This window comes from Globicephala melas, chromosome 5 (genome assembly GCF_963455315.2).
Source record: "Globicephala melas chromosome 5, mGloMel1.2, whole genome shotgun sequence".
NCBI lineage: Eukaryota > Metazoa > Chordata > Mammalia > Artiodactyla > Delphinidae > Globicephala > Globicephala melas.
In genome coordinates this window covers 20,545,821-20,569,518 of record NC_083318.1, presented here as the reverse complement: position 1 = coordinate 20,569,518, position 23,698 = coordinate 20,545,821, and the positions used below count along the sequence as shown (strand labels likewise).

At 37.0% G+C, this 23,698-nt stretch overlaps 1 protein-coding gene and 1 non-coding gene across 4 annotated transcripts in view; one reads left to right on the top strand and one right to left on the bottom strand.

Moving 5' to 3' along the window:
• PRDM5 (PR/SET domain 5) overlaps nucleotides 1-23,698 on the bottom strand; it is a 209,513-nt gene that overhangs the window by 86,591 nt on the left and 99,224 nt on the right. For all 3 annotated transcript variants that reach the window (XR_009563928.1, XM_030863957.2, XM_030863958.2), the window contains 4 exons: nucleotides 21,546-21,625; nucleotides 17,147-17,231; nucleotides 15,744-15,901; nucleotides 2,324-2,417 (listed from right to left, as the gene is read on the bottom strand). Coding sequence is in view for 2 of the 3 variants with exons in the window: in XM_030863957.2 (XP_030719817.1) it covers nucleotides 2,324-2,417; nucleotides 15,744-15,901; nucleotides 17,147-17,231; nucleotides 21,546-21,625 (417 nt within the window). In the remaining variant the exon portion in view is untranslated. The remainder of the gene's footprint in view (nucleotides 1-2,323; nucleotides 2,418-15,743; nucleotides 15,902-17,146; nucleotides 17,232-21,545; nucleotides 21,626-23,698) is intronic.
• Nucleotides 19,957-20,063, top strand: LOC115857372 (U6 spliceosomal RNA). The gene has a single exon (XR_004041240.1). It is a non-coding gene; the product is annotated as a U6 spliceosomal RNA (small nuclear RNA).

Sequence of the window (23,698 nt, the reverse complement as noted above, 5' to 3'; positions counted from 1 at the left end):
ATCTCCCAGAAAGATATAAAACATATGTAGCGTGTATAAAGACAGACTAGTATTTGCATATATTTTCCCTTTTTACAGAACAATTATAATAGCACAGATTCAAAAAGTATATTCACTATGAGATAAAATATGCAGGTAACTGTCTACATCTAAAGAAGAGATTACCTCAATTTCAACCAAGCTCTTCTACCTGCCCTCCATCTAACTAACATAAATTTAGAAATGTGAAGATCCTATTATTTCGTCACACCAAATTTAAGGAAGGAATGACAAGAAGAACGAAAATAAAAAGGAAAAGGCAAATTACCCTCCCTTTGTCTTTTCAAACAGAAGTATGGCTCTTTAAATTCTCTTAAAGTCTCTAAGGAAGTTGTTGAGTTGCTGAAATTCGATACTTGAAACCAAGTCACACCAAACCATGCATGAACTGTATAGATTCTGAGAGCTGTGTTTATATGCTGCCTTTGTGCTTTTTTGTTGCAGGGTGTTATTGTTGTCACCTAGTTTGTCTTCATATATCTTTCTAGATTTATTTAAAATTTTATTGATATTTGTATAAAATGTATAACCAGTGAGAGTAAAAGGACAAGTGACATAAAACTGTAAATGTTAATAATACCAAATCTATTCAGGTACTGGAAAAAAATACTCCACGATTGCTCCTATCAAAGTATTTCCATTAAATTATTAAGTGAATCAAAGTATTGGTTCCTGTACGAAAATCTTATTCAAGCTATACCAAGGAGGTCCATACCTTTCTTCTTTCATATTTTAATTCCAGATTTTTTTGTTTTAAGTTTATCAGAACTTTAAAATTCTGATACGAGGTTTTATCAGATTTCTTTACCTTAAATTTATCAGGATTCTTCCCTATCTTAAAACCAAGAAGCTAGCTAGTAACCTGCCTTTTGGTTTTCAGTGTACTAGGAAATAACAATAATTTCCAAAATAATTATGACATCTTATTTTTCATATTTGGAGCCACAGTGCTGATGTAAGTTTCTAAAACAATCCTCATGTTTTGAAGTTAAATGGGTTTTAACTTTCCTATTGTATAAGACAAGATCTAGTCTTTTGTCCTCTCTATTTTAGCCATTTTCTTTATCAAATGACAGTGAAATGGGATGGAAATTCCTGCTGTTACATGACATATTTTATTTCTTAAATGCATAGCTCTTCTTTATAAGGAAATGGAAAACGGTGCTAACAGCTTCTCCAGAGCTGTAAGGTGAATACAGAATGACATGAGATCTCAGCACTGTCTTTCCTATAGGAAAAGATGCATTTCATCACAATCATTACCACTCAATAAATATAAAAACTTTAGTATCTTTATTATTTTGCATTTTAGATACTTTGACTTGACGAGAGAAAATTTCTTCCAAGATCTGTACAATCAAATGTCAAGACTGTTTTGCTTTTCTCAGAAATACTAAAAATTTAATAAGCATTAGAAACTACATGTTAGAGGATGTTCTACTGATTAAACAAGTCAAATTAAAAGGAAGTTATTACTTATGTTATACCATTTTTATTTAACTTTAGATACAGTAAAGTAGTAAATCTCTGGTTGCTTCAACATCTGAACACAGAACCCACTTTAAAACTCTGTTTAGCAATAACAATTTCTTCTCTGAATAAAGTGGCATGGCTAAAAACTGTGGTATTCTAAAATCAGCTCTCAGTGTAACTGCTAGACAGACTTCACGGTACGTAGGTGAATAACTTAATTCCCCCCTACCCTCACCAAAAATTCCCTTGCCAAAAGAAGTAAGAAATCAGAGGCAGTGGAGTAGGCAGGAAAAACACAGGACTAACAGGCTTGGATGCTACCCCCAGTGCTGTGCAACCCTTCTCTGAGTCTCAATTTTCTCAATTCCCCTCCAATGAAGAGGTTAAATTAGATGTTTACTCTGATCCTTTCCAATTTTAAAAGCCTGTGAGCTAATAAAATCATGCCAGATATCTGCATGTTTTAAAGAGTCAGGCATGTTTCCTTAATCATTACATTTAAAAGGGAACAAAAACGTCTGTTTCAGAACAAATTTCAAAGACACTTTACTGAACATGTTTTTATACACAGCTTTTAATAGTGGGAAAAATGATATAAAATAAAATGTCTCATAAAATGATTAATCTTACTGTGGGAAAATAAGGATAAAGGATGAAAAGGGGAAAGGCAGTTATCGGTCCTTTTTAAGTTTAAAAGCAGATTACATAACTACTTATAGGTCCGCTTCTGTGATGCCTACATTCTCAAAGGTTATAAGAACAAAATATGATATAATTCCTTTGGTCCTCAACTGCCTGGATTGTGACTTACTGTTATGTATAAGCAGGTGTCTCTGCAAAGAAAATGGGGTCCGGAACAAAGCTTTACATTCCTCACATTGGAAAGGCCTCTCTTCAGAGTGGGTCTGCAGATGAAAGAAACAGTGAGTCAGGACTCTCTAGAATCAACTAGTCATTACAATAATTGGAGCCTGGATTCATGATGGTGACCAGGAAAGACAGGAAGGTGGACAATATCCTGTTCCTTCTGGTGACATTCTTCCCCCGTAAAATTGAGAACACAAATAGGCTGTGTTCATGGGGAAAAAAATGACTGTATTTTTAACTTCTCAAATTAATTAACTATAAACTTGATAAACAATAAAGGAAACTGCTCCTATAATCTCAAATGCTAATCTCAATACACACTGGGATTTCTCAGAATCTAGTTTGCAGAGTGAAATGATACGCAATTTCTCTAAAGACTAAACCTCCTTTATTTAGTCTTTAGAGATTATTAGGGCATGAACATTTAGTATAGGAAAATATGGCATTTCAAATTGGTATAAGAACAGTGGACTGTTTAGTAAATGGTTGTGAGGCAACTGTATAGATATTCAGGAAAAATTAAGTTGTGTCTCTTCCCCACCCATTACAAGAGATAAATCCCATTTCAATTCAGCTATATTTTTTTAATGTGAAGAATAAGACACTAAATATACAAGAAAATATGAGTAAATATTTAAATAATTTTTGAGTAGGAAAAGGCTTTCTAGGCATGGTAGAAAACCAGGTACTCAGATGAGAGAATTAAATTTAAAACTGCAAGGCAGAAATATTCGGTGACACAGAAAATATTTGCAACATACACCAAAAGTTTAAAATTACTAATATAAAGAGTTATAGCAAATTAATAATATAAAAATTCCCCCGAAAGGGCAAAAGGACTCTCCTCCAAATAGCACTCTTAAAATTTCATTATTTATTTTGCGCCAAGTCTATGATATGCACTTCATGCCGCTACATGCCAGTCCTATTTTATATTCTGGGGATATAGTTGTGGGAAAAAAAAGGCAAATGTCTCTGCTATTGTGGAGCTCTTACTCTAGCAGAGAGAGAGGAACAATCAACAAATGATAAAATATCAGATACATGCTACAGAGAAAAATAAAGCAGGGAAAGAGGACAGCAAATGTTTCAGAGAACGGGGTAGCAATTTTATTTTTTATTTATTTATTTTTTGCGGTACGCGGGCCTCTCACTGCTGTGGCCTCTCCCGTTGTGGAGCACAGGCTTCGGACGCGCAGGCTCAGCGGCCATGGCTCACGGGCCCAGCCGCTCCGCGGCATGTGGGATCCTCCCGGACCAGGGCACGAACCCGTGTCCCCTGCACTGGCAGGCGGACTCTCAACCACTGTGCCACCAGGGAAGCCCGGGTAGCAATTTTAAACAGGTGGTCAAGGAAATTCTGGCTGAGAAGGTGACAGTTGAGAGAAGATCTGATTGCACTGGGGCAACAGGGGCAGGTTTCCCTCTGGGTGATCTAGGCAGGAAACTCCACGGAGGCCAGTGTGATAGGAACTAAGTGGAAGAGTGGCACAGAAATGGGAGAAGGTGGAGAAATGGGAGAAGCAAATGATGTAGGGCTTGGTTAGCCACTGCAGGAATTTTGTCTTTTACTGAGAGAAATATAAAATCTCCCTAATGGGTTTTAAGCAGGTAAGAGGCATGATTCACTTGGCATTTAACAGGATGCTAAGGTGGCTGTGTTGAGAACAGGATATAGGGAGACAAGGGAGAGCAGAGAAACTAGAGAAGTAATAGCAATAAACCAAGCAAGAGATGATTAAGACCTATACCAGGGTGGGAGCCACTAATGTGAAGGAAAGTCAGAGGCTTCTGGATCTATTATGAAAGTGAACAGGTTTTGCAGACAGACCTGGATATGAAGCATAAGACACAGAAAGAAGGAAGCAAGCATGCCTCCAAAATTGTGACCTGAGTAACGGTAGGATGGATTAGCCATTAACTAGTATATGAAAGAGCAAGCAAGAAACAAGTTTGGGTACAAGATAAGGGGTTCGATTTTGGACAAGTTCAGATGACTATTAAGAGATGTCAACAGGCAGTTGAATATTTCAAGTCTGGATTACTGGCTCTAAAACTTGGGGATGTCAGATTACGTACAGTATTAATACTTCAAGCCATGAATGCAATTAAAGAATGAAAAATTTAAAACAAAATACTATCTATGGTCTATCAGACTGGCAGAAGTGAAGAAAACAGATATCATTCTGTGTTGTCTGAAGGGTAAGAACATGCAAGCTCACATCTGGTAATTGGGAATGTAAATTTTCTGAGGGGCAGTGTGGCTCTATTTACCAAACTGATAACTGTGCGTAGACCTCTTGACTAACCAATTCCTTTTATAGAAATATATCGGACAAATTTTTGCTCTTTTTTTTTTGGTAGCGCTGCACGGCATGTGGGATCTTAGTTCCCCGACCAGGGACTGAACCATGCCCTTGGCAGTGAGAGCATGGAGTCCTAACCACTGGACTGCCAGGGAATTCCCTTGCACAATTTTTTTTAAAAAGTAAAGAATTTTTTTAAAATTCCCATTGACAGTTATAAACCTAACTAAATTCTAGCGACTATTAAATATATTTTTTCTTTGATATGGAAAAGTCTCCATAACATATTTTGAGTGTCAAGAGCCGAATGCAAAGCGTTATACAGTAGAATACCATTTATGGCACATTCATACTCACACAGAACAGGGTCTAGGAAGATGTTCTACAAAACACTGAGGAGGGTTTTCGCAGTAAAGTGGACAGTGGTATTTGACAGAGTTTTTGCTTTGTTCTCTAGAACTTTCTTTGATGTTTTAATTTTCTACAATTAGTAGATAATATCATTATAAAAAGAAAGAAACTCATTTTTAGAGCATCCAAATTGGAACACAGGGTTGCTTTAATCTTCCAAATATATATTCCACCCTAACCCATTCTTTCTCTTTTTCCAAATCTAGGACAAAACAACTTGTGGCTATGATTTAGTGGCTTGATGATTAAAGAACTTGGGACAGCATAATGCCTTAGACCTATGTTAACCAAACCAAAGCCACAACTTCTAGATACTGACCTGAAGTCAGTAGCACGTTTCAAGCAGTAAGCCGTTAGTACATAGCCAGGTGAATAAATACTTTGTCAAAAAGGTTCCAACGCCCAACACCACGGAGGTGTGATGGCATGACCTGTGAAAGTCTCAGCATTCAATCTCATTTAAGTAAGGTGGCAGTGAAATACCCGCAAGTTGTGGATAGAGGACTTCTGTCTCCAAGATATATTCTACAAATACCAAATAAAATTAACCCTCTTAAAGGGTTCCTTATCCTTCCATTTTTCATCTCTACAGGGTTCCAAACTTTCCACTGACTTATTCATCACATTATCCTTGAGCTCCAGAACACCCTCCTTTTAAATGCCAGGCGCTGAGACACCAATATCTGCTGATGTAACAAATGGGCTAGTCCACGAACTGGCACTATGAAATATATCATTTTATGCACCATGTCTGATTATTGTTGCAGATGTAGAAAATACATAAGGAAACGTGTTGCACTACCTGTAACACCTAGGAAAATGTCTCAAGAATGCTTCAGAAAGTTTACAACATAATTTTTATACAATAGTTAGCAAATTATCACATTTCTAGCCAACCAAACCAAATACTAATTTCATGAGAGCAGATTAGCCTTTTCCTCAGGCCCATTCACAATTAAAAATAACTTTGACTATCAGTAATATATACAGCTCCACAGTTAGCAATATTACTTGAAATGACATTTCTTCTTTCAGTCATGTGCAAAACAAGAAAACTATGACAAATTCAGGGGAAATAAGTAGAGATAAAATAAAACTGGAAAAATTATTCCAGAGATACATGTGTTAGAACTATTCTTAAAAAAAAAAATCTCATTATTGAAGTCTGTATAAAAGTATATTGCTATCCCACAGGGTCACATAATAAACCTAAGGTTTTATAAAATGTGTGTCATCTGGCTGTTTACAAGGTCTGTGGATTAAATTTTTACTGTCAGACTTACAACTGGCTTCCTTAAAAGGACTCACAAAAATGAATAGAAACTGGAGAAATACCGAAGAAATCAGTTTCTTTAAGCTCAGTACAGAAAAAGGTAGCTCATGCTACACAGAGAAGTGAAGATGGAGTACAGCCTTGAGTAGCCAGTCCAACCTTTCCATTGCTTGAAAGCCACAACTCATTAGTACAAAACCATAATCTCAAGGGGCCAACTACTGAAGTCCCCGCAGCCCTAAGGACACTCCTCCTCCATATCTGTGGGAGACTGGTTTCAGGACCTCAGAGGCTACCAAAATCCAAGGATGCTCTCAGCTAGTGGGAACATACTACAAAGCACACGAGGCTCAGTTCAGTGCTCTGTAACGACCGAGATGAGTGGGATAGGAGGGGGTGGGAGGGAGGTCCAAGAGGGAGGGGATATAGGTATACATATAGCTGATTTACTTCATTATACAACAGAAAATAATACACCATTGTAAAGCAATTATACTCCAAAAACAAAAAAATGGCATAGTATTTGCATATAACCTATGCACATCCTCTCGTATATTTTAAATCACCTCTAGATTACTTATAATACCTAATGCAATGTAAATGGTTGCCAGTGCACAGCAAATTCAAGTTCTGCTGTTTGGAACTTTCTGGAATTTTTCTTCCAAATACTTTGCCTTCGCGGTTGGTTGAGTCTGTGGACGTGGAACCCGCAGACACAAAGGGCCAACTGTAATACCCTGATCAAGGCAAAGGGAATTTGCTAAGAGAAGAAATAATCACAGGCTTTCAGATGAAGTCTTCCTTGGAAGGCAACTCAGGGGGCTTTCCCCTCTTCTATACTGCTGAGAGACGGTATCTCATATTTGTAACCAAGGATAGCTGTAGCAAACTGTGCTTTCAACACATGACTCTTCAGGCTAGCTGATTTGACCATTAATTTAAAAGTTCTGCCTCTGCATGGCCACTATTTACTACAGCTAGTCTAGAACCATACAGAACAAGTTTATTCTCGCTTCCAAATGAAGCTCTTTGAATACCTGGAAACAGCAACCATGTCCCCTCACAAACTGTCCAGATAACAGAAACTTGTAGCTTCACTACTGAAGATAAAAGTTTTCAGATGCATCATAATAATGTGAAGCAGAATTTTCTGCATAGAAGTAGGCCTCCTAATTTTTATAAGTCATATGTAACACACCATAGCAGCTATACTAGCTCCTTTAGTGGATAACTTGTTTGCTAGGCAAGATGGCGAAATAAATTGGTAATCTTGCAATGAACTTTATGTGCCATCCAAAGAGAAACAAGTGCAGATTCCTAAACTACAAACAGACAAACAAACAACAATGGATCAATTCCAGTCCTATCCAAAAATTACTCTAAAAATTAATACCAGTCCTTCAACAGGAAATAGTTTTCTTATAGTATAAATCCCTAGTAATTAACAGATAATAGGAAATAGGATGAGAATAGGATTCCAAATATTTGGAATAGATAGATATAAAGTAAAATGTCTGTGTATGTATGTGTGTGTGTGTATTTAAACCACTACCCAATTATCTAAGTGTCAACATGGCCAGAGGATATTTTCTCAATCGAAACCCTTATAAAAACTAAACAAATCTATTTTCAACATAATACAGATGCAAAGTCAAAAGATCAGAGTCTGATTCTAAACTGATTCTAGTTTCTAATTTTAAATATAAAACACTCAATATGGGATATTAGGTTCAAAGCTTATTTTTTTACTGAAAATACTGCACGTCAGCATATTTTAATTATAACATACAATTCTCATTTGTACAGTTCTAGTTTTCATTGGTTCAAGTTTGTGGCATTTTCTAGTTTGATACAAATTGTTATAGAAGAGAGAAGAGTGTCTCTTTTTAAAAAAGTAATAGTTTTCCATTTATTTTAACTTAGCTTCCAAATTTATACTACTTATTCACTAAGACTGTCAACATCATTTAAAATTCATTACCCTGCCTATTGCGGGTTCACATAAGTACACTTCCTGCCCTCATGCTAAATCTCCCCCATTTGCCATGCTCTATGAGTCACAGTTTATTTCTAAAGTTTTTTGTCTTCTCTGGGTGAAACAAACCATCACCAAGTCTTCTGGCTACAGCTAACCTGAGTTTTTTTTTTTTTTTCCCCCCAATCCTCTTTCACTTAGTCTTCTTCTAATAGATCCTCTGGGCTGAGAAACGAGTCAACCAAACTTGGTAGAATTTCAGGTAGAATAGAAATGAAAGGGACAAGGGAAGGATCTCCATGTTATACTAAATACTATGTTTTAATACATGAAAAAAATAAGAAATATACTGATAATGGAGAATTAATTTAATGATATTAGAGGAAAATAAACTGTTTTTATTTCCTGCTTTTTCTATCCTGAACATTTCTGAACCAAACCATTCAGAAGAACAAGGGTATATTTGAAGAATTTTTGTGAAGAGGAGCTGTTTTTTAATATATGACACTGATTTCCAGGAAGATAAAAAGGAAGCAGCGGGGCTTCCCTGGTGGTGCAGTGGTTGAGAGTCCGCCTGCTGATGCAGGGGATGCGGGTTCGTGCCCCGATCCGGGAAGATCCCACATGCCGCGGAGCGGCTGGGCCCGTGAGGCATGGCCGCCGAGCCTGCGTGTCCGGAGCCTGTGCTCCGCAATGAGAGAGGCCACAACAGTGAGAGGCCCGCCTACCGCAAAAAAAAGAAAAAAAAAAAAAAGGAAGCAGTGATAAGACATATGCTTATTAACATTAATCTTCCCAAAACACCATGTGAAAGAATTTTGAAAAAGGAAAACTACAAAGGAGCCCTTGTCCAACAGATATTAAAAAACATTATAAATCGCAACTATTAAAATAGTCTGATATTGCAAGGGAATACAGATTAAATGGAACAGAATGGAGTCCAAAAATAGATTTATACAAGAGGCGTTCAATAATGTGATAGCAGTGGTATGAATCAATATTTCAATCCATACCTAAAAATAAATTATTGATGGATTAAAATACCAATTAAAAAAGAAATATAACTTTTAAAAGCATTGACGAGTATTTGCATAATCTTGGAATAAGAAAGTTTTCTAAATAGGACTTAAAACTCAGAAGCTATAAATACTCAGAAGCCATAAAACTCATAATCCATGTCATACTTGAAAACATAAAAATGTAAAACTTCTTTACTCAAAAGATACAAGTTGATAGATGGGGACAAATATTAGAAACAAAAACAGCGAAGTACTGATATTCATAATATCTATAGAGTTCCTAGAAATCAACAAGAAAACAGCCAAATAGGCCAGCAGAAAAAGGACAAAGAGTACCTACAAGCATTTCTCAGAAGAAAAATGGAAAAATAAAAAACATAAAAAGAATTTCACCCACCATTGCTAAAATGCAATGAAACATCACCTTTCACTTCTCAGACTGAAAAAAAAAAAACAAAGGCTGATAACATAGATGTTTGTGATGGCACGGAGCACTTTCATCACTACTAAGTGAAAATAAGAGCTTTTTCAGAAGGCAGTTGGGCAGGAGCAATCAAAATTTAAAGTAAACTTAATATCTGACCCATAAATTCCATACCTAAGATCCAGTTGCATAAATAATACTCTTGGCAAAGTTACAAAGTTTTATGTAAAAGGATGTTCACTGAAGTATCGAAATAGTAATAGTCATAAAAAATGAGTCGCTTTATATGAACCTACCTGAAATGCTCTCCAAGTCATAATGTCAAGGCAAAGAAGTAAGTTCCTAAATGACATCTGTGTCATAAAACCATTTACATTTAAATATACTTTTCTCCCAGATGGGTAGCCGAGACCTTGTGTTTTTCTCCAAGCTCCACCCAAAATGCACATCCTCTTACACACAAACATCAGTGTGGAACGTGGAAGTTCCTGACAATTTACTAGGGTGACGAAGGAGGTGCTCTGTACTTACAGCATTTGAAAGCGCCCCTCCCAACCTAACACTCTGGAGTCTCTTCTTACACTCTCTTCTCCATTCTAATGGTCACCCTTCCCACCTTCTACCCCCCCACCTTCCCAGCTCTTCCCAGAGGTGCTCTGTACTTACAGCATTTGAAAGCGCCCCTCCCAACCTAACACTCTGGAGTCTCTTCTTACACTCTCTTCTCCATTCCAATGGTCACCCTTCCTACCTTCTACCCCCCACCTTCCCAGCTCTGCCACCCAACCACCTCCAGCTCACACCTTCCCATTTCTAACCTTCCCTATTCCAGCCCATTACAGTGACTTAAAGTATGTCAACGGCATTATGCTGAGGATAAAAACTGAATTTTACTCAGTCTACAAAATATCCTCCGGTTACTAGGATCACCTGCCTTTGAATATAGTAGTAGATGTGGTAATAATGAACAAATAATTTGTACAACAACGTGTACAGTTGTTAATATACTTGGGAAAGCCCAGAGGCTATTCACTGGGAAGGGGCCTAGAAGCATGGTAGGCAGAAGGGAGGGTGGCTGGTGCCGGGGATTCTAACCTAAGCTGCATAACTGACTACCCATGCATTCATGTATGATCTTAGGGATTTGTTTTCATATGATGTCTACTACAAAGGAAAAAAAAGGAAAACAAAATTAATTTAAAAATAAAGAACATTTCCCTTTGCGGTTTTAAGAAGGCTTACGGTGTGCACTTGATCAGGCGGGTCAAGTAAAGTGAGCTCAACCCCTGGGTTGGGCTGGGCTGGTAAAGAGCAAAGAACAAAGGCAGTATTCTGGAGGTGAGAGCCAGTCTGAACCTTTAAGTACAAGGCAAGAGTCAGAGGCTAGAGACCTGGAAGGCAAGGCCCTGTGCCCACAGGAACCGGGGTGAAGAAAGCTCTGAAGAGCAGCAGCAATGCTGTGGTTCAGGGAAACACCAAGGAACAGTCTTTAGTTGACGGCTCTTCAATCATAATCTGGGGAAGCAGAAGCAAGCTGGGAGGCAGGTTCTTCTATTAAAGTTTCTCAGGGGACAAAGGGCCATCACTGATTTGGGAGTAAGTGAGCTACATGTGAAATATCTAACTCAGAGCCAGGAAAGGGTTCAGAAAATTAGAACAGTGCAGTGTCTTCAAATGAAAGGTTTAAAGAGTTCTTAGCTATCTCGGGCTGATAAACCCAGTGCAGAAGGAACACAACCATGATTTTTCAGTGGATCACTAGATCACTGATATGCTCATAAAGTCAAGAAAGGGAGTGCTCAGAAAGGGAAAAATGCTGCAATACACACTGCAAATAGAGATTTAGAGAAATCGCTCCTCGTATCATAACTACCATTTAACTAAGAACATTAAATCATTTACTTGGGATAATTTTTTCATGAATTTTTATTCATTCGGACAATGTCTGCCACATTCAAAGTACAATGTGGTCAACAGGTGCCGTGAATTAAAGTACAGCATCTATCTTCAAAGCTTACTGTCTAGTACGAGAAATAAGGTGCTTACATTAGAAACTGTACGATGCCATCCCATCATCCACCGAAGAAAAATAACTGAAACAGGGTAAGCAATTTGCCATTAACTAAATGAGCTTCAGAGGAACATGTGTATCTGTTCCTTTCCTCTGTCAGGTTCAATTCCTACATGCATGCCCCCCTTAGTGTGAGCATCTCATCCTTGTGAATGTGCTTCTAGAACACAAAAATAGGCAATTCTGGACATACAACACCTTACATGAACCACCCACGACTTCACCTACAACCCACCTGAAGAAGAGAAATCTGATGCAAAGTTGAAGGAAAAAGTGGTTGTGATGGAATTACTGAGCCACTGTCTTTCAATCTACAACTTGGCACCTTTCTTAGAGACTGACCAAGATTTCTTTTATTACGTAAAATTTATGCCATATATTATGGTCTTAGAACCTAATCCCTGATTTCTTTATAGAGAGACCTGTCCTTTTCTTTAAGGTCTAATAAAATCTCACCTGCACAAAGTCTGACCTGCAGTGTCTTTCAAACTGCCTGATCATGACCGAAAAGATAATTTTTATATCAAAATCTAACACATACACACAGACACACACACACGTGTATTATTTCATTAAATGACCCTTACTCTCATACTTTCTATTGTATTTTTTATTCTATTCTATTCTATTCTGTTCTGTTCTATTCTATTCTATTCTATTCATGACCCAGTTAATTACTTCAAGACCCACAAAGTGGTCATGGCCCAGAATTTGGAAATCACTGGATGAGGTGTTAGTAGAGGACACCCAATGGAATTATTTTAGGAGAGGTTATGACCAGAGTTCCTCATCGGCTTCTAATGTTCATCCCTTGAAGGTCATATAAAGGTCAGGAAAACAGGTCTCTCATTTGAATAGACACAGCTCTTTCCCCCAGGAGCTTGTCTGTGACTTAATCAGGACAAAACCTCTCTGTACTCATTCCCATCATCAAGCAAGTAGTGCCAGCTCCAGGATCCAAGATGGCTCAGCCCATCTAGATACCACACCCGTCACAGGAGTAGAAAGCACTATACACATCTCAGTTTGGCTTTGCTTTAAATCTGACAGGGAGCAAAATGGAGGATGAAGACTAATTAACTAATTTCTGTTTCCTGCGGTTCTGAAATGTCTGTCCAATTGTGATTTAAAGGATCACAGAATATAGGTGGATCCAGACGAACAATCTTTGTTTAACTAGATCCTAAAAATACAACTATGAATCAGGTTAAATGACTGTCAGGAAGGATTAGGGAAAAGAAAAACTAATTTTGACCAGTTGAGCTTGTATAACTGGCAGGATGACGAAACAAGTAATTAAGTTTAAGAAACAGAAATCACTCCTTCAAAATTTCACGCCCTATTGTCCATCACAATGAAAACATTTCCTTTTCAAGCAAATTTAAATGTTAAAAGAATTGACCCCAAAATAAACCAAATAAGTATAATAGAAATACGCAAGTTACATAATCAAAAACCCCAAAGAATGATTTATTTAAAATAACAACCTTTGGTCATGCTACATGATGAAGATGGGTCTGACTTTTAGTGGGTTTTTTTTCTGCTTTCCTTGCATATCCTTACTTTTTAGGTTTGGAACTGGCCACTAATGAATAATGAAGGAAGAAAAAGTTGATTTGCTTTTTTCACCATAACTCTTGGAAAATATTTTAAACATTTTCATGTAACCATACCAAATACACGCTAGGATCATAACACAGTGAGAAGCACAACTGTCCACAGCAGAAGGATTGAATGTGCTTTCCATTTTGGAAATTACAGGCATCGTTGTTTCTATCCTTCCCAAGGCATCATTATTACTTTCATATGATTTATGATTAAAGGTATGAGAGATGGTGCAAAGATCCTGTGTCAAATTCCCATATGGCATATAACATAAGTCAAACTGTGAAAAACTCGTAAATGTGGGTAGATCAGTTTCATCAAAGAAAGGAGCAAGAGGGTTCCAGAGACTTAGCAGGAAACTAGCCAGATAATTTTTTATAGGCATGTAATTCCAATGCAGCAGTAATGAATGTGGTCCTGCCTCTGAACATATAATGCCTGAGTTAAACATAAGGGCGGTCAGCAAGAAATTAGGCAGAGATGATTTGGTACACCATCAATCAATCCTGTTTACTCTTTCGTAAATCTGCCTTTTCTTTTCTTTTTAGACTGAAGCTGAAACTGATATCGTAACTTCTTAAATGATTTAAAGAGATAAAATGATGTGTTTGTAAAGTCCCAATAAATACTGAAATAATTATAATTCCAATGGAATATTGCAAATAAAAAGGTAACAAGTTATTTGAAAATGCATTATTTATACGTTGTTTAATAGCATCCTACAATATACCAAAATCAATAAGCAAATATGTATCACATCACAAATTTAAACATACACTTTTAAGACAATGAATATCTTTGCACGCATTTTCTGAATTCAATTCAAACATTATTTATTACCTACACAAAGTAGATTAGATAAAACTTTCTTTCTTTTTTTTTTTTTTTTTTTTTGCGGTACGCGGGCCTCTCACTGTTGTGGCCTCTCCCCTTGCGGAGCACAGGCTCCGGACGCCCAGGCCCAGCGGCCATGGCTCACGGGCCCAGCCGCTCTGCGGCATGTGGGATCTTCCCGGACCGGGGCACGAACTCGCGTCCCCTGCATCGGCAGGCGGACTCTCAACCACTGCGCCACCAGAGAAGCCCAAAACTAACTTTCTGATACAAGAACTTGAGTAAAGTGTAGGAAATGCAAACAAAAATCAATAGACGAAACTAAGAGATTGTAACTTGAAGAGAGTCCTGCTAGAAAGGAGGGACGGGAGAAGTTAGAGAGGTCATGCTGAGTTGTTTTTGATATGTCTCATGCAGAAAATAGGAGGATACAAAGCTGGAAAAGGAAGCTGAGGTCATGGTGTAGAGAACTCCGAGTGACAGGGTAAAGCATCATATGTTAATAGGTGCTGGAAATCTACTTATAATATTAGAGTACAAGAGTGATAGAGCTGTGCTTTGGGATGATTTATCTAGTTAGCTGAATAAGTGGGAAGTGATAAGTAACAAGAAGCTGAATGAGATGGGTATTAAAGTGATGAAGATGAGCCATGATCGGATGTGGAAATGGTAGAGCAATGGATGATTGTGACGGTGATAAGGCAACGTAGAGGGTACAATCTTTAAGAATTAGCTTCTAATTCTAAAAAGGGGCTAATATTACAGAAAGAGACAGGGATATTTAGATGCTTTTGTCCTTAACAGAAACTTCCAAAAGTGAAGTTATCTGGAGCGTGCTAAATTCATTAGGTCAAAAGGTGCCCAGTTATGTATCACACGAGCAGTGGCAAATGTGTGTCTGAGAGCTGGGATTAACAAAATAAATCACTTGGAAATCATCAGTACAGAGTTTGTACCAGAATTCATGGATATAGCGGACATTGAGAACATAGAAGAGGCCTACAGTCAAAGCAGCCGGGATAACCCCCTGGGGGAGGGTTCAGAGAACAAAGAAGCCCTCAGAGAAACCGGCAGAAGACCTAGCAGAGTCACTAAAATGGCGCGATAGATGAAGAGGATTTCCAAAAGGTAACAAGAGCAAGAGTGTCAAACTTTATAGAAAGAAAGAAGAGAAGACTTTGCAGTTACTGCAACGCTGGAAAACACTGGATGACACTCTGCTTGTGAGGAGAACAGTGTCAGTAGAGAATACAGATAGGAAACAAGGCCACAGGGGTTACGGCCTGAGTGAGTGGTTAGAAAACAGAAGCAAGATCTTCTCCAATTATTTCATATGTACAGCATGACTCGGATATCCAAAAACCTCTTTGAAGGTAAACAATTGGTAATTATATCAGGAAATCAGCAAAAATACGTATGTTTATAACAATATTAATAAGCTTTTACCTTCTTGTGATTCTTGTAAACATTTCTGTGGGCAAATCCCTTTCCACAAAGCTTGCATTTGTAAGGTTTATCTTCACTGTGTATTACTTTGTGAGCACCCACTTGATCGAGCCTCTTGAAAGATTTATTACAAATCTCACAATTATAGGGTCGTTTTTCTGTGAAAAATGAGTGGAGACAATCTCATATCTACATAAAGGTAAAGGATAAAAAAGAAAACAGCCTTACCTTGTATTACTTCTTATGGATAAGTCAACTAAAACATGATCCAAACAACTGAAACCATCTATACCCAATCCATCTGTTAGACAGGTGAGCCTATTCACAAAAGAAACATCAGTTTGTTCTTTTATTGATCTACTTGCAAGCTAAATGTATAAAGTAGCTTAGATATAAAGATGAAGTTTCAATTCAAGGAAGAAATCCTACTTCTAGATGAAAAATCTGCTGATCGGTATGAGTTCAAGCCAGGGCCACAACTCCGAATGCAAAGGGTGAGTGGCCTGACAGTGATGAAGGTAAAGGACAGACCTGCCTCCTGCTGGGCCAACAGACCCCACACAGGCCGAGCTTCCAATTCTCAGCAGGAACTACACATTTAGGTTGCTGGGTAGAATCCACATTTATACAATATTCATGTAATGCTGACAACTTTTTCAAACAAAGAGTATCTGAAGGCCACCAGATCTTCTATTTTCGATCCATCATTTTTGATCTTCCATTTTCATTTGCCAAAATATCTATATCTGTCTCCAAATGAAGTAGCTATTCAAAAACATTCTGACTTAAATGGTCTCAAAGTACAGACATTCTAAACTCTAGAAAAGAGACTTCATAAAGCTATAAAGTTATTTTCAGAGCTGAATTTTTCTAAGTCTGTGTAACTGACCTGTTACTCAAACTTGCTTAAAATGAAACTATAGCTTTAAAAACTTACATTCTCAAAATGTATTTATAAATTTCTCACTAACATGTATTAGTTCCTTAGTTAGAATGTGAAAACACCTAGAAATGTCGGAACTATAATTGCTGAATCGCTCCTAAATATCAGACACTCTGCTAGCGTGGTACATAGATGACTTCGTTTAACCTGAACAGCAATTTTGAAAGGTAGGATATCTTTTCACAGATGAAGAATATAGAAACAGAGCCTCAAGGAGGATTAGGTAACAAATTAAATGGTGAGTTTGAAGATCTTCAATTTCATTTAGTCCAACCACATATGCTTCAGAAACAAACTAAGGTCGAGAAGCTAAGTAACTTGTTCAAAATCACACGGCCGGTCAATGGCCAACCTGGAACTAATAACCAGGTCTCCTGATTACCACTCTCAGAGCTCCTGAAAATGACGAGGTGAATCTTTTGTAGAGATTTCAATACGAATGGAAAAATATGTATTTTACCTGAGTGGGTGATCATATGACGTTTTAGCTGATTAGCTGAAATGAATTTCTTCATACATTCTTGACAATCAAATACCTCATGAATCTGCAAAACGTTAAATTGACAGTTAAGTCAACTATCAAAGCCAAAAACTGTACAGAGCTCAAGTAAAAGTATAAACATGTGGACAGTTGCTACTGCAATATCCAAACTATATATTATAATTCAGCCCTAATTTGTTCACACTATCCTACATAAATTGAAAATGCAATGAACATGTTACCTAGTAGAAACATATTATTAAAAAAATGTAAGACTGCACGTTATTTAAATATGTAAAACAGCTGATCTATTTTTAAAGTGCATAATAAATTTACACTCTCTGTAAAAAATTATACCTAGTATATATTAAGTCTCTGTTATGCACAAATTTAGACTTGGAAATACGTAACTTGCCAGTAAAAATATCCCCTTTACAGTAGTCAACACTCCTTTAAACTTAAATATATGTAGTACAGAACAACACATTAATTAATGTTAGAGACAAGGAGATACATGATTCTGAAAAGCATTTAGCTCACTGCAAAACTCTCACAGGATAGGACGACCACAATAAAAAACTTTATTAGTTTTATTTTTAAAAAATTATAATAAGGGGGAGGAGCATAACTTTAGCAAACAACCAGCTAAATAAATATTACAGTTTAATATTAAATTTAGTTCTTTCCCTCCCAGAGACTTAATCAGAGAAATTGAATAGGCGGTATGAAAAGCAGAAGCTTAGTTTATTACCAGTAACAATGTACAAAGTTCTAAGAGGAATGTGTTGCAGGAAGCCTTATATTAGAAATGTTGATCACCCCAATGAATAAGAGCATCATACCATTTTGCTGAAGATTCAAAAATGGTTTGGGTGAGGTCCTGTTTTTGTTTCAACCTCATTAAAGGTAGTGCTCACAAAACTAAACCCCAGACAAGCAAAGGTCCTTCTGCAGGAAGCCAAGATACTGTGGTGATCCTTGCAGGATATCTAGCGCCACTAGAGTGAAAGCCAAGGCAGAAGACCCTGAACTGGTACAGCAATGAGTAAAGAGTGGAGGACTGGTAAACGGCTCCCCTGACCTAAGTGACCACAGAGGAACTCAAGGCAGGAATGGTGAAAAGACGTCACCGGGAAGGAAAACGGAAGCTGGGGCAAGGCTCACAGATCCCTGGTCTGCAGTCTGTGCCTTAAGCCTATGTCCAGCCACATGACAGGTCTGAGGAAGGCAAGTACCACATAGTACAGCAGGAAAACTTTCAGCCTAAGAAATTTTAAAGGCAACATCTTCAATCATCAAAGACCCTAACAGCAATTATATGAGGTGTAATGTTTATTTAAAGATAATAAGAACAGATTTATATTCTTAAACTCTGTTTCTGTAACATATATCTTTTATAATAAGCTACTCTAAAAAATGATGATGTGCCTTCTGAGACATACATAAATGAAAACATTTATTTTCATCTTTAATGTTAAATTTTAATTAGTATATACAAATTTTAAATTATCCATATGAAAGTGGCAGCTGTTAAATAAATTACTGCAAAATATATTTGTTCACTTAACTCTCATGGCTTCTGAAACATGAAACATTTTTTTTTATTTATTTATTTTTTTTTGCGGTACGCGGGCCTCTCACTGTTGTGGCCTCTCCCGTTGTGGAGCACAGGCTCCGGACGCGCAGGCTCAGTGGCCATGGCTCACGGGCCCAGCCGTTCCGCGGCATGTGGGATCTTCCCGGACCGGGGCACGAAGCCGTGTCCCCTGCATCGGCAGGCGGACTCTCAACCACTGCGCCACCAGGGAAGCCCCATGAAACATTTTTAAAGGTTGAATTGAATTGATATTATCAAAATTATAAAAAAGAATATTTACTGTACATGAAAGCATTTTTGTATTGACTATCTTATAGTGGAAAATTCAATCCAAAGCTATTCTCAAAACTCCTAAAAAAGTTTTAATAGAACAATCAGATTTAAAGTGAAAATGACACTAATTAATGCCTAATGCTAAGTAAAGCACCTTTTGTAAAATGTCCAGCTTATTAAATTGACATGGATGGTAATAACTTATCATTTGAAGTCCCAAATTAAATAATTTTCAGGAGGATCATAATATATCTTATTGTAATATAGGGCAGTACACAGTAATGTAAGACACTGTTCTAGACTATAATATAAATTTGACCTATTCATACAGCACCATCTACTGGCAAGGTGCAATACTACAACCAAACTCTATTAGACATTAGACATACCCAACTATAACAACAGTCAAAAATGGAGTCAGTAAAAGCTGCCTGTGGCTTCAGAAAGGCTGAGTCAGAGGAGTTATGCTGTAATGAAGAGCTGCACTGAGCTACTGAGTTATTAACATTTGCAGAAACAGAATGGCTGTATTCCACCACCACCAGGTAGGATTTACATCTACCAAGATATTCCCTGGGGGAAAAGTTCTTATGTTATGAAGAAAATAAATGGAAAAGAGAACACTTTTCAGAAATATGCCCCACTACCGACTTTGTTGAAAGAGTCTATTTGGGAAAATCTGAAATTTGGTAAGATATCTTAAATTTCAACTTCTTAAGATCAGGGAAGGAAATCAAAGAATTATAAAAGTATGAGGATTTTTTTTTTAATGTTTATTCAACTGGATTTAATCTTTTTGTCTCAGACTAGGTTCTGCTTCAGAAACCTTAAGGGTGATGAGAAGGGAGGAAGAGAGACGTAAAAGCAGCAGCATCTGGACTGGAGTTCTGTGCAAAACTTCCCTTAAAAGGTAGCTTCAGTGCTTGCTTCAGCAGCACGTGCACTAAATTTGGGATGATACAGAGAAGATTAGCATGGTCCCTGGACAGGAATTATATGCAAATTCTTGAAGTACTCCATATTTTTAAACAATCTGATAAAATAACCACATGGAAACTGAAAAGAAAAAAAAAGTAGTTTCATGGCACTTAAGAGAAGTAATTAAAAGACACTGATCAGTTCAAAAGTCACACTTCATAAATGAGAGAACACAGGCCCAGTGTTACATGGGGGGTTAGGGACAGAAGAAGGTGACATCCACTGTCTTCACTCCTGTCCAGTGCTGTTGCATTATTTCTCCCTAAGGATCATAATCATTCAACATGTAGGATATAACCTCAGACATTTAACAATTCAACTGTCTTACATGTTACAGGTTAAATCCACAGCACATGCTTGGAGCTACAGCGCTGAATATCATATGAGTTTTAAGGCCTGTCAAGTTATTTTGGAATACAGACACACACAAAGAGACAAAATTCAACTTACAAACCATAACAAAAGTAAAATTTTACTTTCACTAGTATCATCTCCTCTCTTCTTTAGTATTAAATGACTAAAAGACAATATTATATGCTCCTAGATATTCTGAAAAAATAATATATGAACTCAGGAAATAATCATTTATATCTTTGTTATTATAATATAACATATTTTTTTGGACTCTGCCATGATATGAACAAAATCTAAACTTTAATTTAATTCTATTCTGTCGAAAATTCTACTACCTAGTGCTAATGTTGTTAGGGTTAATAACTGTCATTTACTTTTCAGGATAACTTTCACATTAAGATAGCAACTTAGTAAGTTGAATGCTTATTGCAAAATGTATTAAATTTATTTTCTCCTAACACAGTTGGCCCTTGAGCAACACGGGGGTTTGGGGGTTGGACCCACTGCACCCCACTCCCACCCCCCAACCTCTCCCTGCAGTGAAAAAATCGTGTAACTTTACAGCGGGCCCTCCGCATCTGCATAGTCAACCAACCCCTGATCGTGTAGTACTGGAGTATGTATTTACTGGAAAAATCTGCTAAAAGTGGACCAGCACAGTTCAAACCTCTGTTGTTCAAGGGTCAACGGCATAATCGTTTCTGCTAACAACACTCTGACATTCTTCTACATTATTTTTAGTTCTTCAAAATAATAGAGCTCTTTGTCTTCGTTTTGCCACACTTAACTATAATATGCATCCATTTTAAGCTAAATGTCACTGCAGAGCATATCATAAATACACAAAAATATATGGTTTCCTCAAATATATAGTATTTCCTGAGCAAACAGCAACTGGGAAAGCTTGAAACCAGTATGAGGTGTCAGTCAGACACAATACTGTGTTGGAGAAATATTTCTACTAATTCTGAACAACAATAAACAACTCAAAATATTCTTTTGCGAGAGTTCACTCTTTTGCATATCAGTCTTGCATTTTAGAATATGTTAGTAGTTAAATTAATGACAAAACTCTGTCTTTACAATATAAAAATCAGCTAAAAATTTTCATGGCCGACACTATAAATGACTAAAAGATCTTACACTATGATGAGCATTAGTCTTTATCTTACTGACCTTCCTATGTTCCTGCAGGCTTGACGCTGAAGAACACTTTTTATTGCACACTGAACATATGAGTTTTTTCTTAGGATCCCCTAAACAAAAACAACAAACAAAATAAAATAAAATACCACCATGATTTATATGAGAATATTAAGAGGAGGATTAGATACAGTGTTTCTAGGTGATTTATCATTTCTAAACAGGTATTTCATCTTCTTAACTTACAACTCCAAAATTTTCAGTGTTGCAGATATATCCATTAAACTCAGATAAAGAAGAGGCTACATTTTAAATGCTTTCAAAATCTGAGAAATATTCAGCTTGGTATACCACTTTCTACATATATAAAATGGGCCTTTCACCTTTCCACGTTCTAATTTAGTATTAAAAGAGAAAAGCACACTTCCGTGAAAAATTAAAATTAATCAAATGTGTACATAAAAGAAAACTGTATTTATTAACTCGTAAGTTGATTTTGCTACTTGCTTTAAATTTTAACAGAATATTTGATTTAATCAGCTGGATTTTTAAAAATGGAATTCAGAGATTATTCTTTTCAGCACTAGACTTGATCAGCCTGCAAGATCTGAGAGTATATGATTTATCATATTAATGTTAAAAACCAGAATAAGGTAAAATCAAGAACAATGAAACATTATATTGGCATTCATATTATTTTACAAATCAAAACAAAGCTCAGTTTTGTCTTCTTATAGAGTGATTATAATTATAGTAGACCATTTCAAATTTCAAATTTCACAGTGGTTATAAAAAACAAAAGATTCAACAAAACAAGATTTTCAAATACGATATAATAACAATATCATCTGCACGCTCATAAGTAACCACAGAATGGTTTTTCAATTTTTAATTGATTGACTACAAATACTCAAAAAGTAAACAAATAATAAAAGGAACCACCATGCAGCCACTGCCTGGCCCCCAAAATGACTAATCCACGGCTATTCCTGCCAAAACCTCAACCTCATCCACTACCTCACTTCTCTATTTTCTTGAAAGAAATCTAAAATCAGTAGAAAACATGATTACAAAATGACTTGACTAAAAGACTGTGTTTACGAGACAGCAACACTTTCAGAAAAAGGAAAAGATTAATTTTTGTCTTATCATTCAAGATACGGATTTCATATAGTGCACTATTTTTAGCATGCCAAATAGTACAGCCAAGAAAAATTTTCTTGGTGATTGACAAGTAATATGGCTACTAAAGGAGAAAATTCTCCCAAGGAAAATGAATATCCGACAGCATGCATTTGGTCGTCAATTCTCCATCCATATCTATTATACATGAGGGGCCACTGAGAAAGAATATTCCCTCTTTTCCAGCTTGCACCAGCGGGTATGTCCCTCCTTTAACCCACAATCCTTTACTTCCCTAGCTTATCCCTCAACTCAGCTGCTCTCTGAGACTAGACCTTATTCTTTCCCAGAAGGTAGGTCAGGCTTGAGGGAGAGAAGAGAAAGAGAAGTGACATTTCCACAGCCACCTGTTTCACCTTATCCCAATACTCCTGCCATGGCTCCTCCAGCTAGAATCACAGGCAATACACCAAACCCCCATCCCTACTCTTCAATCTCTTCTCTCCTCCTATAGCTTCTATTCTTCATCCTAGGACTGGAATCCTAGTTCCTCAGAGAAGAAACATGGGAAAAGTTTATGACTGTTTGCCTGAGAATGTAGACAAATGTTATTTCCCATATATACAAAATCTCTACGTCAGCATCCACAGAATCGAAATCAAAAGAGAAAGATGGTTATGGTGAATTAAGGAAGTTAGACCCGTCACTGTTTCCTCTTGAGTAACTGGGAAGGTCACCCTACAAGCTTCCCCAGGTTCAAGGACAAGAGCATCTACAAAGCCACAGCTAGACTTTATACCGTTTTAGTTTCACTATATTCAGGTTAAGTCTGACATTTGACTTTCTGATTCAGCTTTCAAAAACAGTCAGGAACACATTACTTACAAAGGTAGGAGATGCACTGAAAATTAATACAACTGTACTGAATACGCAGTCACTTAAGTACTGCGAGTTTCAGCACTATGTGGGTTAAGTGTGCTTCTAGGAGCTAGTCTGAGAACCTACCCACCATATGTTACAGTTCCTATGGAAAAATGTGATCCATATTTAACAATTCAACTTCT